The sequence below is a fragment of the Podarcis liolepis genome, assembly GCF_965112155.1.
Source record: "Podarcis liolepis genome assembly, chromosome: 5".
In the NCBI taxonomy this organism is placed as follows: domain Eukaryota; kingdom Metazoa; phylum Chordata; class Lepidosauria; order Squamata; family Lacertidae; genus Podarcis; species Podarcis liolepis.
The window spans coordinates 53,404,161-53,418,162 of NC_139556.1; the positions used below are offsets into that span (position 1 = coordinate 53,404,161).

General features: G+C 42.2%; 2 protein-coding genes and 1 long non-coding RNA gene across 10 annotated transcripts in view; 1 reads left to right on the plus strand and 2 right to left on the minus strand.

The window, feature by feature from the left end:
* The window catches only part of AFAP1L2 (actin filament associated protein 1 like 2), a 73,569-nt gene extending 64,360 nt beyond the window's left edge, over positions 1-9,209 (plus strand). Inside the window, exons 10-19 of one of the 2 annotated variants that reach the window (XM_083504786.1) lie at positions 321-425; positions 550-761; positions 2,202-2,347; positions 3,023-3,137; positions 3,396-3,635; positions 3,889-4,057; positions 4,261-4,425; positions 4,680-4,873; positions 5,823-5,945; positions 6,107-9,209. In XM_083504786.1, the coding sequence (XP_083360912.1) occupies positions 321-425; positions 550-761; positions 2,202-2,347; positions 3,023-3,137; positions 3,396-3,635; positions 3,889-4,057; positions 4,261-4,425; positions 4,680-4,873; positions 5,823-5,945; positions 6,107-6,133 (1,496 nt within the window). In that variant the 3' untranslated portion in view covers positions 6,134-9,209. The remainder of the gene's footprint in view (positions 1-320; positions 426-549; positions 762-2,201; positions 2,348-3,022; positions 3,138-3,395; positions 3,636-3,888; positions 4,058-4,260; positions 4,426-4,679; positions 4,874-5,822; positions 5,946-6,106) is intronic. The other variant, XM_083504787.1, reaches the window with a different exon arrangement.
* Positions 1-14,002, minus strand: part of LOC310707711 — a 308,528-nt gene that overhangs the window by 263,213 nt on the left and 31,313 nt on the right. The window lies entirely within an intron of this gene.
* The window catches only part of VWA2 (von Willebrand factor A domain containing 2), a 33,001-nt gene continuing 28,895 nt past the window's right edge, over positions 9,897-14,002 (minus strand). For 5 of the 7 annotated variants that reach the window (XM_083504788.1, XM_083504791.1, XM_083504790.1 and 2 more), the window contains exons 14-15: positions 13,230-13,352; positions 11,646-12,079 (exon numbers count right to left, since the gene is read on the minus strand). In XM_083504788.1, the coding sequence (XP_083360914.1) occupies positions 11,952-12,079; positions 13,230-13,352 (251 nt within the window). In that variant the 3' untranslated portion in view covers positions 11,646-11,951. Of the gene's footprint in view, positions 10,231-11,645; positions 12,080-13,229; positions 13,353-14,002 lie in introns of those variants that run through there. The other 2 variants (XR_014526627.1, XR_014526628.1) reach the window with 2 other exon arrangements.

Sequence of the window (14,002 nt, forward strand, 5' to 3'; positions counted from 1 at the left end):
GAGCCAGGAATCTCCAGGGACTGAGATGAGAACAGCATTGTGGTACTCTGCCCCTTTTTTGTTTCCACCAGTAATTGTAGAAGGGAGTTAATGCCTGGCTCATTAAAGTAACACATTTATTCATAACTGATGTGGGTCATGTAAGTGTACATTATTAATGCTGCCACTTATATGAGTCTCTTCTTAAATTGCACCAAGCGAGATTCCGCACACAAACATCAGATGCAAATTGTGTGTAATGTGTCTCCTGGCCATTGCATTAGATATTCAGAAGTACAGCTTTGTATATGGCTTGTTTATTCCTTCTTATTTATCTTTAGTTAAGAAGAAGGGCACGTCTGGTTTAAAACTGAGCAACCTGATGAACCTTGGGAGGAAGAAATCTGCCACGCTGGACAGTCCGGAAAGGTCTTTGGACACATGTAGTAAGCAACCCAAAACAAAGCCTTGTGAAACATTTACATTTCATTTGGGTCTCTGTGACTGGCAGGAAAGACCAGCGTAGAGGGTGACCTAGATGTCACTAAGGGAGAGTCTCCTTCTTTGCAGCGTACCTGAATGTCCTCGTGAACAGCCAGTGGAGATCTCGGTGGTGCCATGTGAAAGATGGGCAGCTCCATTTCTACCAGGACAAGAACAGAAATAAAACTGCTCAGCAGCCTCTCAACCTGGCGGGCTGTGAAATTATCCCAGACCCAACTCCTGATCATCTCTACTCATTCCGTATCCTGCATAATGGAGAGGAACGGGCCATGTTAGAGGTACGGGTTGCCACTTTCTCTAGAAGTAGGAGTGACATTTGTTTATGAGCAACACAGCTACTCATTGCAACTTATTACAGCACACACAATTGAATGGTTCAGTCTAGGGAACATAGCTATTGGTATAGATTTATCTTCTCTTATGTACATAGCCTGTTTGGGGTAATCTGCCACATTCCTGAAGCTGATTTCATTGAGGAGTGTGGAAATATGAGAGACCTTCCTGCCCCCCAATAAGTAAATGTATTGATTTTCTTCACTTTTATTAAAAAAAAACACCCATGTAAATTGCTTATAGACTTCATTCAACACTTCTCCTTACAGCATTATAACCTACTTCACATGTCATGCTAAACCAAGGCTCACTGCAGGCTGCTTGTATATGTTGTCATAAACCAGGCAGCTTATTTTTATTAAATGAATAGACGTCTATTCATCCAAAGAAACACTCAAGGCAGGAAAGCAGCACTTACTAGTCAGAATAGTAAGTGAATACTGAATCCCCACCCCGCCCTCTGATTGGAATATTGTACACCTGAAATGTTTTCTGAAATAAGCAGCCAGCTGGATTCAGTATCAGTTGATAAGGGTAGTTGGTTTTCACCACTCCTACCTCCAGTCACCTCAGCCGACAAGCTGCCTTGGGGAAAAAGAGCAAGCCACTCCTATCCGTAACTTCCACTTGACTTGGATCAGAGTTGTTTTCCTTCTCTGTTTACCTCTAATCTTAGATTCTCTGACATCAGCACCCTTAGAGTGGGAGAAGGGAAATGTGACACATTTCCTGCATTTTGTAGTGGGAGGAATACTTGCTACCAACAACAGGCTCACTTGCCAGCAACTGCCAAAGGCTCTGGATGTTGTTTTGTTTAGCACTTAAGATTGCTGAGGTTGATGGAACAAAATAAGGAAGGCTTCAAAAAGTTACTCAGATTATCTCCATTTGTGAAGCTAAGGTGCATGTTAGCATTTTAGTTAAGGCCAGCTGGAGGTTATAAATAATTTTTCGTGGGTCTTTCAGGGTGATTGCAGGGTGCTTTCACCATTCACGATGAAAGTTTTAATCATAATTGCTTCTGAGCCAATTTGGTAGAGGAACTTTAGGAAGGTAAACTGGTGCCCTCTTCTGGCTTTGTGTGTTTATAATTTTGTGTGTGTGTGTGTGTGTGTGTGTGTGTATGTATTTGCATACACACACACACACAATCAATTTTTTAAAGACAGTTGAAGATGTTTTTAGATATTACAATGCATGGAATTTTATTTATTTACTCACATTTCTATCCTGCTCTTCTTCCTCAAGGAGCCTAGGGTGGCACATCCTAAAATTGATTTTTCTTTCCATTATTTCTGCTTACTCTGATGAAAGCAACTTAGGCTTCTTGTAGTAAGTTTGGCCTGTATCCTTAATGGTTGTTTTTTTCTTTGGTGGTTTAACAGGCCAAGTCTTGTGATGAAATGGGCCACTGGCTTGGTCTCCTTTTGTCAGAATCTGGCTCAAAAACAGACCCTGAAGAGCTGACCTATGATTATGTTGACGCTGACAGAGTCTCCTGCATTATCAGTGCAGCAAAGAATTCATTACTGTAAGTTTCTATGGTAGCATATTTGACATTCTGACCTGTCTTCTGATGGTAGTTCCTGCCAAACAAGTAGCTTTTATCCGAAACGTATGTAATGAACAATTTTGATGAGGTTACAATTGCTAGCGAAAAGAAGCAGGAAAGGGTTCTGATATGTAAATACCCACCACGTTTGCATTCAAATGAAGTATCCACTCATGAGATTGTTGTGAAATATTGCATTGATGGTGATTAGCTCTCCTTATTTTCTGATGTGGTAATTGTGTGCAGTCTAGCAAATCTCTGCTTTTCTTTGAACTCCTTATGGCTTGATGAAACCTATGCATTGTCCTGTGTTAGAGAATGAGTATATTCCAGGCATTTAACATATTCAGTCTCAAACAAAAGGGGAGGTTACACTGTGGTTAGTGGCTTCTTCACATTGCAGACCTGTGGATGCTGGAGACAAGATAGTAGGCATGAGCAACAGGTGCCTTGCAACATCCAGTGGATGGCAATCAGCTAACTCAGAGTAGACCCATTGAAATTAATGGATTTGCTCTGAGTAAATGTTAGTTGACTACTACCCAAAGTAACTGGCATTTTAGGAAGTCTTATGGGAGCATAGACTAATATCACATCATCGTCTCGTGCAGCTTTTACTTCTTTTGATAGCACATCTGCTTCTATCTTTTCCAGCTTAATGCAGAGGAAGTACTCTGAGCCGAACACTTACATTGACAACTTGCCAAAGGGGAAGGAGGGACTAGAGGAGCTCTATGATGACGTAGATGTTCCAGAGGCAACCACAATGGTGAGGGTTTTGTTTTGTTGCAATTACAGCTTACATTGATGGGGGGGGGACCATTTTGTTTTCCATTGGCTGCAGTTTATATTGATAATGCCGGAAGTGATCCCAATTGCAAGGTGTCTGCAATTTGCCTTGTTTCAGGTCTGTACTGTTCTTTAACTGTAGGTAATGTTTAAAGAATTTCATGCTGGCCTCTCTTGTTCTAAACAGAGTGGCATTTCTCGGGCGCTCTTCCAAGAAGATGCTTTTTATCTTTGACAGGAGGAAGTGCCCCAAAATGAAGGCAAAGATGAGGGGGATCAGGACAGAGTCTATCTAGACCTCACGCCAGTCAAATCCTTCCTTCATTGTGCTACCAAGAAGCAGGACCAGTTTTCCCCATCCGTTTCTCCATCATTGCAAAGAGCTTCCAGTAAGAGCTCAACAGACTCTGAGAGAGACTCCTCCATATTGCATAAAGAAGCAGATTTGAGTAGAAGATCACTGGAGATGCCAGACCCGGTAATGCTCAAAAACAAATCTGAGATATCAAGGAGGGGCCATAGCTCAGTGGTAGAGTATCAAATGCAGATGACTGCAGGTTCAATCCCCACCATCTCTAGTTAATTTTAATAATTTTTATTATTTATTATATAACGAGACAAAACTTAGCATTGAGCAGCTTGCGGGGATCTTAAATGGACAGCCAGCATCTGCTAGCCTTCTGTGTCGCTTAACCTCTGAAACATTCTCTCTCATCCGACTTCCCTAACAGAGGACTCAAGACATTGATGAGCCGCTCCCACCACGAACAACAACCATCAAAATTCAGGCACAACAGCAGCAAATTGCTTTTCCTCAGAGTGGCCCTGAGATTAAGGACACCACAACAATTATGATTGCATCCAAAGAGAAAATGGAACGCTCCAAGGCGGTGAATTCAGGTGTGTTTGCTGTCTGCAGTAATCTCTCTTTACCCAAGAGCTTCATGACGGAGACTTATGGTAGAGGCCGTGCCTGCTATCGTTAGCTTTCCAACCCATGTTGAAAACATGGCGCCAGTGTATTTAGTTGCTGGTTTTAAGGGAAGGTTCTTGGAATTCCAGGCTCTGTCCCTGAGCCTAATTTCTTCATCTTTTATTTGTAGCAGCTGTAGAAACCAAACTCGGCAAGAACAGGACTGAGGCTGAAGTGAAGAGATACTCCGAAGAAAGAGATCGCTTGGAGAGGGAAAAAGAAGAAATCCGCTCTCAGCTGGCACAACTACGGAAAGACAGAAGGGAGCTGAAAGAGATGCTGATAAGCTGCGCAGGTAAACAAATGCCTCTCATTTCTACTTCATTTTCATAGATCAGTGGAACGGGGCATATTGTTTTGGTCTCATGTGCTCCACTGACATGTAATCTTCTCTGAAAAGCCTCCACTTTGGGGGGGGGGGAGGGCTAGTTCAGCAGCCACCCTCTTGCCTACCACCATCGTCTGAGAAGACAGACAGGCAATGGGGAAGGATGCACACTGCCCATCTACTGTTAGATTTCCACTTGCATGTGCTTCTTTCCTCAGCAGACAAGAGCCTTTTGCCCACACTGGAGCAAAAACTGAAGGAAATAGAGGAGGAGTGCAAAAGGAAAGAAGATCAGCGCGTGGACTTGGAGCTGAGCCTCATGGAGGTGAAGGAGAATCTCCGGAAAGCAGAGTCTGGGCCTGTAACACTTGGCACTGCGGTGGACACCACACACCTGGAGAACGCAAGCCCTAAAGTACGTAGGGGGCTGCTTATAATCCGCACCGTTAGCAGGGTCTTTTTCAGCAAAGGGAAGTAGCTGAAGCCAGCAGCTGGTTCAAAGTACGCATGATGCAGAAGATCCATGATTGCATTTTTGATGTGTTTTCTAAAGCTCAAAAGGCAATTTGGTGGGTGGGCCGGGGGCTCAAAATAGCAGCACTGATGAAGGAGGGGCTTAATGCTTTTCTCCCACACTATTTCCCTAGCCAGAATTTCACATGACCACCCTTGGAGGCTGGTAATAGCAATATGGATGCCTGTGTCTCCCAACAGCTAGGCCTAAATAGCATGTGGGGTTGACTGATACCTCAGTCATGATACCCCAAGGAGCCATATTGTCATGGAGCTATAGATCCAATTACAGCACAGATGAGGAACGTTGTTCAGTTTGAGAAATACACCTAGACTTACAGATTGCCAAGGGCTATGAGTTTTATGCATTGCCATCAGGAGTGGCTGCCAAGCCCCTCTCGTCACTGCCACTTCCTGCAACAGTCTTTGGGTGGAGCCAATTGTCAGCACAGTCAGGGCTGTGTGGGTTGCCCTTAGTGGGTGCGCCAGATTGCCTTTGCCAGAGCACTCCATGGAGCTCTGACCTTGCCACTGCTTTGCCCCACCTTGTCCTGGTATGCAGCAGTGCTGGAGTTGGGAGGGTGGCTTATAAATGTAGCACCTCATTGGCCGTTCCTGATAACAACAGATAAAGCAACATAATTAAAACCAAAAGCATAAAGTCAATAAACAGTGCCCAGAGGTAGATCTAATAAGCCATTAATAAACAGCACTTTTATTGCTGATGCTTTGTGATTATGGAATATGAGATCTTTAATGTTCGGCAAGAAGGGCTCTCTGACCTGTGCCTGATGAACTATTTTAGACAATTGTGTATGACCACAGCTATTATCTTTCCCCCATAAACACAGATGAAGGTTGCCAACCCTATGAATGGCACAGAAAACTCGCCTGTCAATTCAGCAATGGCACTAAAAAACCGGCCTTTATCTGTCATGGTCACAGGGAAAGGAACAGTTCTACAGAAAGCTAAGGTAAGACATGTATAGCAAGAATGCCTGTAGTGCTTATTATGGCAATAATAATTTGCCCGTGGCCTATGGCATATTTAAAACTATTGGGGTTTTGGAAAGAAATATATAAAGATAAGGATAAGCCTTCAAGTGGGGCCTATTTTTCCATTTTTGTTTTGCAGGAATGGGAGAAGAAAGGTGCTAGTTAGGAAATCCTAGCACCAATAATGGACTCAATATTAGAAGTGGCCATTCGTGGACTACAGGATTCTTTTGCAAGTACAGGATGGTCTAGATGAGGTAAAGCATGGCCAGCTGTACACCAAGAAATAATGTATGGACCAGGGTCAGACCCCACATGGCCTTCATCAGAATAAGGAATTTGCTCCTTTTTTAGCAGAGGAGTGCTGTGCAGCTGAGAGAGTTAACCCAAGTGGAAACCTTGCTTCTAACCTGGCCAATGTACATAATGATGCCTTTGTGTATTTCTACTTTGGTGTTTTACTGTTGTCCAATCCAGGATTTGTTGTTAGCAGTAGAACAGCAAGGACTGAATTCTTGCCAGATCTGTTTAATGTTCTTCTGATACACCAGGGCCTGGGGATCACAGAGGTAAATTCAGTTTCCTGAGCTAAAATCCTGAAAGCTGGTTAAGTAAATACAAGTCTCTGTGTCAGACTTTTCTGTTGGAGAAGAGCTGCCCTGGCTGTGAACATTCTCCTCCTTAGCCTCAGTTCTGCCCTTGTAGCACTCAGGAGGATGGGGACAAAACTTAAAATTAGTTGGCTATGTCTTTCATTGGCTCTGGCGCCACCTACTGTTGGCCTCCCATCCAACTAGTCCCAGTGGGTGACAACCACTGCTACAGCTTCTTAATTTTCAATGTTTAATGTTTGTACAAGGAGAGCCAGGGCTTTTTTCAGCCGGAACTCAGTTCCAGCACCTCTCAGGTGGGAGCCATTGCCAATATAAGAGAACAAGGGATGTGTTCTTGGGGAGTTCCGGCATCTCTTTTTCTAGAAAAATAGCACTGAGGAGAGCTATTATCAGTAGTCGGCACAAGAGCAATGCACTGGGTTCACAGGTGACTAGACATTCCAATACCCACAGACAACTCCTGTGATTAAGAAGGGCTTTCCAGTGAGCATCAGTAGCAGAGATATCTCATTATGACTATAGATTAGAGGCTGTGCATGGATGGGAACTTAAATCTTTGTGGATTGGGGCCAGACAGTCATTTAACGTATTTTTTTAGCCACTGCATCTGTCATTTGAGGAATAAAGGGGTGGAATCTTCTGTCCTAGCTTCCAAAATATGATTAAGCATGCTGTGGGGTGATTTGAATGCACTTTAGTTACTCTGGAATGCTTCAGGTTAATAATACACATGTAATAGTAGCGTGTAGGAACAGATGCCACATCATTATATTCTGCACAATAGTTGGCATACTGTATGGAAGTTAAGTGCACAAAAGCGAAGGAGAATTTGTTTACCCAGGTATGGTGAATTTAATCATCCAAACATTTGGAAGAGTGGGGAATTCCACCCCTTTACCCTTGAATATATTCTTATCATTCTGTTTTCTGTAAACAAAAGTATAATTAGACCAAGGTAGAACTTGACTGAGCTGTGTTCCCCAAACCCAAGGAGATTAAATTATGTATATATGGCAGAGTTAGGTGTGGACTCTGTGCCAAAAATGTCAGGTTCCTAAATTTAACCTTGAATATGAATAATTTTTCAAAGCTAGCTGTATACAAAGGAAAGAATTTTTTATTAAATTGTTTGTGCTAACACAGTACTAAATGCTGTAAAGACCACAGGTGCTTGAGCTCTGTAGTCTCGCCATCCAAGGGCCTTTTCAGATGAACATTTTCTTGTGCAATAAATGTGCACTCCTGCTGGTCAGTCACTGCAGGATTTCCAAACATCTTTCCCCAAACTACCAAGTTTATTATGGCAAAACAGCTTTCTCCCCTCAGCAGTAGAAGCGATATTTGCCCCTGGAGAAATACTGATAACATCCGGGCAGTGTACAGCAATTGGTGTACTTTGATTTAATTAACTGCTGTGACTTCTAGGCATTGAGTGACTCCTGCTCTATACTTCACTGGGAGTTCTCTTATTGCTCCAGAAATAGGTGGTGGGGTGGAAAGGAATATTCACACAGGATTTTTCATCCCACACCAGTCTTCTGCCATTTGTAAATCATCTCTCTCCCCCCACCCCCACCCTTTAGCTCCAAAATTCAGCCAAAATGACTTGAGTCAAGCATGTGCCTAAGCAGGTACCCTGACAATCAATAAGAATTTGCTGTTTAACCATGTTTGCTTTCTTAGTATATACCCCATTGACTTGTACCTGGTCAGCATAGGATTGTAGTCTTAGAAGTACTTAATGCTGTCTGGATCATTGGGGCATCAATTGGAAAGGCCAGAAACTCACAAGGCGGGCACAAACCCTAGATATGAGTATACATTTTCTCCTTTTTTCTTTTAAGAGGAAAACGATCTCTAGGGGGTTACTTCATATCAAGGGAGAACAGTTTAAGTTTGCAGACAATATATCATTTAAGTTAAAAAGCCACCTGTGTAATGTAATCGCCGTGTATTTTTTAAAAAACCAGGCTTTTAAAAACCACAGTACAAGCATATCCACTATCCACATGTTAAAGGCCAGTCTGAAAGAGCTACACCATGTGTGCCACCATTCTGAAAGCAACAGGTATTTTACCATTTGTCGTACAAGTAGCATCTACAGTTCTTGAAGTAATGGGTCTACATTGACCCTAGGAATTAATTGTGCCAGTGTGTGCACTGTCGCTGCCATTGTACATGTCTTGTGGCGTCTGTACTGCATTTGTCTCTCTTTGCTGGTACAAGTGTTAAGATGGGGGAATAAGGGGCAGGGAAGAGGCAGAGGGGCCAATAAGGTTTTGGTCCTCAGGTGCCCTGACAAACTGGAAGCATCAAGGGGGAAGGTGCCAGAGGTGTAGCCACTGACTCATTCACCCCAGCATCTGTGCCACAGATCTCATCCTGACACACAGTGCTGTGTCTCCTCCACCTCAACACCTATAGCTGATGCTGGGGGGATGTGTCAGGGACACAAATATGTAAAGCAGGCAGTTTCATACCCAAAGCGTTCATTTAACTCACCATAGAATGAAGTTGTTACTGTGTTCCTAGCTAAAAATAATACTTTCTATTTGTTGTACATGTGTCTTTTCAATCCGTCGCTATTTTAGAAAAGTTTTTTTTAATAAAGAAAAAGGTTGGCTATAATTTAAGCGTGCGTGTAAAAATCATTACATAGTCCAAAAAACAAGAGAGAAACAACCAAGCAGTGTCTATTTATAAACTTTGCAGGCCAAGATAGAGCCAAACCTTTCTGCTGTGTGGGCAAGGAGGGTATATTAACATAATCCAAAACTCTCTTTGATGAAAATAAATATTCTCTAGGAGTTCAAAAAGGAGAGCGGAATAACGCCCTTTTGTCCACCGGGGGGCCCTCTTAGAATGGAAAGTAAGTAGAAGCTGCTGCTGCTGCTGTTGGGCCTTTCTACACAAGTCTTTATCTTTTACAGAAATTCTCCCTTGATAAAAAAAAAAAACACTTCTCATCCGGCTTGATTAAGCAGCCTAGGAAGGGAGCAGTCTACTGCAGACCTCGGGTTAAGAGAAAATTGCACAAACTCTTCTGATTACAAAACTCCAGCAGAGAAGCAAACTTTAGTGTCCATTTGCGGCTATGAAGAAACATCAAGCCTCCTTGCAATCAGTGTTGGATGCTCTACATGCTGGGAAAAAGGAACTGTTGCAAGTGAAGGCTGAGCGCTGGAATGTCTTACGACTCCCAAGATGGGCAAAACTGGGTGGAGATGCTGCCTCAGATTTTCACCTTGTTCTAAATATTTTTTGGTGCCTACTGTTTCATCATTTTAGATAGGTTTGTGAGTGATGGATGCAATCTTGGCACTCTGAAATTTACTCTTTATTTTCAACCATTTTGACTTTCCTATCTGCTTCAATAGGAGAGCCAATATAATCAAAATGGGTGGATGCCCAACCTTAGAGTAGATCTAATGAACTAAATGGATTTTAGCCTGCTGATTTCAGTGGGTCTACTCATACTGCATAAACTTTTTAAAAAAGGTATAATAAAAACACAAAACAACACTACAGTGCAGGAAGGTTAGGATGGCGTATACAGGGGCACTGGGAGCAGAGTGGTGAAACTTGTCTTCGTACCTTGTTTGAATAGCTCAGCTGTGTCTATATTCCCTCTGCTCAGCTGTCCCAATATCTGCAGATAAACAAAAATACATTCCAAGAACTGAAAGCTACCCCTGCACTAGAGAACGAAACCTACTTCAGAAACCTTACATGTTTATATCCTTAACACAGATACAATGTGGTAGGGCTGCAACTGACAAAACAAAGAGCACTGCTTCAGCGAGATAAATAGAAAACTGATATGGATTTGATGTTATAAGAAAAGAAAACAAAAACTCAGTCCAGTAGATTCAACAGTTCAAAACAGCTTTATAGCCATCTTAACCTCATACCCAACTCCTGTTATTACTCATCCACATTTTCCCAAGTTATTTTTCACATTATGTTACTGCACAATGGAATGGCATAGCTAAATGAAGCTGGTGCAGAAAGTCAAATGCTTATTAAATATTGCAACAGGTGAGCTGCTGATGTGGTGCTTTAGAACTGCAAAATGCTTGTCAGGCCCAATTTAACAAGTTTTCTTCCCACAGACAGAAGATGCAGAGCAAAAAACAAACAACAACATACAGAGGGCAACACAGAAAAGAATCGAGCATGGCACATGTACTGGGTGTTGGTTGTACCACAAGTGATGTACAACCAATAGCCAGAGCTAGCCAACAGATTGCTTTTGCAAGCACAGGTTGCATTCTGCAAAGGAAGCCATTCCTAATAAAGTGATGAGGTGGTGCCTGTTTTTCTAAATAGCTGCACACTGCTTAGTCAAACTGACAGAATTTATTGCAAAAGGATTCTTGCAGCCAGTGGATTGGGAAGCTTGAAAATTGATTAGAAAAATTAATTCAAGAAAATGAGCCACCCTCATTTCCTCCACCTCAATACAGGGGCAGATGACAATTTAGCTGTGAGTGGACTTCATTCTGAGTTGGGATGTCAGACACAGAAGGCAAGTGCCTTTGGAGGGGGCTTCGCTGTGGAGATCCAATGGGGGAGCAGTGGACTTTGGCTATATATTAGAGTTTAAGCTTAAACTTAAAGCTATCACATTTATTTAACCTGCATATTTGTAAATAAATTCAAATACCGTATTTTTCACTCTATAAGACGCACCAGACCACAAGACGCACCTGGTTTTTGGAGGAGGAAAACAAGAAAAAAATATTCTGGATCTTAGAAGCCAGAACAGCAAGAGGGATCACTGCGTAGTGAAAGCAGCAATCCCTCTTGCTGTTCTGGCTTCTAGGATAGCTGCGCAGCCTGCATTCGCTCCATAAGATACACACACATTTCCCCTTACTTTTTAGGAAGGAAAAAGTGAGTCTTATAGAGCAAAAAATACGGTAATTAAAAGGCATAAATCTCCAGTGACCTCCTTCCCAAGGAAACCAAACCCAAGTAAGCACTGCCATGCCTGGAACTTCTCAATGGCCAGGGAAATTCAGGCGTGCGTAAACAATATAAATCAAACCTTAGTCATTTTGCTGGTTTGATCTGAACTTTAAAATGGTACCAACTTTCCCAAGAATGTCCAATCCAGTACAGAAACCGAAATCTCCAGAGCTATGGAACTCACCATACAGAAGAGATGCTGACCTTAAATGGTGAAAGTGTCAGTACAGCAACAATAAATATCTAATATCAACACAAACTAGATATTGGTCACCTCATTTGGCGTACCAGGAAGTGATTCTGTGCAAAACTCCTGTGCTTTGGGGAACAGCATTATTGCTTGCAAACGTTGACTGTGTTTCAGTTCTTTCGTACAATGTTTTCAGTAGCTGAAGATAGTCAGTGAGTCTCTGAAATTTGCCTTTTGGAATGCTTGCGAGATCGATACAGCTGTCGCCAGCCGCGTCGGTTTTGTGGAGCACGGACCATGGCTGGATGCATCTGTGAAGTGTCACCCCTCTGAATTCCTATATTAAAAATAAAGAATGATTGTTTCCCAAAGCAAACAGTCAAATATGGTTTCCCTACATACAAAAATGAAACATGAATTTTAAATGAAGCATTTTCATTTTTCCAACATGTTGAAATGAGGCCTACAAATGCGTCTGTAGGTATGTAGTGAAGTTGCTTCATTTAGTCCATTGACAACCTAGCAGGGACTGAAAAGGTCAACAGCTATATATCAGTTAACTCTTTCATCATTAAGACTATCCATATTATGGCTAGTCCAACACCCAAAGCCTTCACAAGTATATTTTCCATTGAGGATAGGTCTTGTTGCACTACTGATTATTAAGGTTTCTTCAGCAATCGAGTTCCATTTATCATGCTTCTGGCAATTTAGTAATACAATGCAGGGAATACTGCAAGGGGTAAGTTATGAGATCAAAAATGAATCCTAGAAAATGATGGTGTTTTACAGATGAAGATATGTGGGAGTGCAAGCAAATATGTGAGCACTCTTCTCTTTTGGTATTTGGTCTCGAGCATCCTAAAGGATGCCAGGAGCACCTTGTCTGGTGGATGTGATCTGCTTTGTGAGGCTGGTGTCATCTGTGCAGCAACATGCACATGCTCAAAGCACCAACCTCATAGGAAGACAATTTTAGGCCTCCACCTATGCTTCCTGATCCTTCCAAATAGGTCAATGCAGAAAAGAGGCATTGCACATGCAGAGCGCCTCTTGTTCAGCAAAATAAATACAGTGCGCACTACATGCTAGGTTGTTCCGCTTTTGCTGTAACAAGCTGACTCTTTTGGAATGAGATCCAACAAAATCTTAGTGAAAGAGTGTGCCAATTAAACCTAAGAAATATATGGGTTTAAGAAGATTGCAGTGAGTCATTTAAGATTAGTATTTGTGAAGAGAACAAGCCAAAAGTACATTTACCAGTCAACCGTAAAATTTGATACTACAAAGCTTATTTAATTTCCCCACCCTCCCTTTTTCAGCATACTTTTAGGAATGTGATCTAAATGGAAATGAATTGACTTTATCTGGGGCAAAGGTACGGAGCAAGTAGATTCTTCAGGGATCATTTGTTTCAGAAGGGGGCAATAAATGTAAATGAGGGAGGAGGCCTAAATGCCTTTTGGCTACTGTACTTTGATGCTTACTGTTTTCACAGTGAGGTCCTACCCAACCTTGGCACCGACACCAGTAGCTGCCATTTCCAGAAACACAAACTCCATCATTCATGCAGGGGTTGGGTTTGCAGAGGTTTGCTGGCTTCTTGGCCTCTGCAAAAGACAAAAGAAAACAACAGATCATGTTGACTGGCAGGCACAAGAAGAAAGAAAGAAATCAAAGCTTTCTTAATGCCGCAACATCCCAGTTGTTCTGTGGAGATGGAAATCAGTGAACACATCTCCTGCTATTGCAGAAACGCCTTACAGCCTTAGAAGAGGGAAAGTCTCACACCTAGGACAAAGCTATACATTGAGTGCATTACTTAAATTTTACACAGCCAAAATCACAGCTGAAACTTTTTTGTTGGAATCAGGGATGCCAGCGTGCTGCTCCAGAACTTTCTATAGACCCTCCTCAACTCACAATTACTGTTCCTGGCCCCATTTGTGCCATCACATGCCCTTCCTTCACACACAGGATCTGACAGTACATCACCTTACCAATCATTAAATAAATGGCTAAGCTGCAGCTGTTCAAAGACTACAAGTTCAGTTTCATCTTGAGTTGTTTTGTAAACAAAGCACACTAGCCCGTGAAAGACCAGCTAGTCCTTTTGCCATTTACCACAAGCAATCCCTGTTTGATGTGTTAAGAATACACACTAATCTTGGATGAACAATGGCTTAAAAGGTGAAACAGATAATCAGACACATGGCAAATACTGATTTGAAGATGGTTTAAACTAAACACGAAGGGGAAG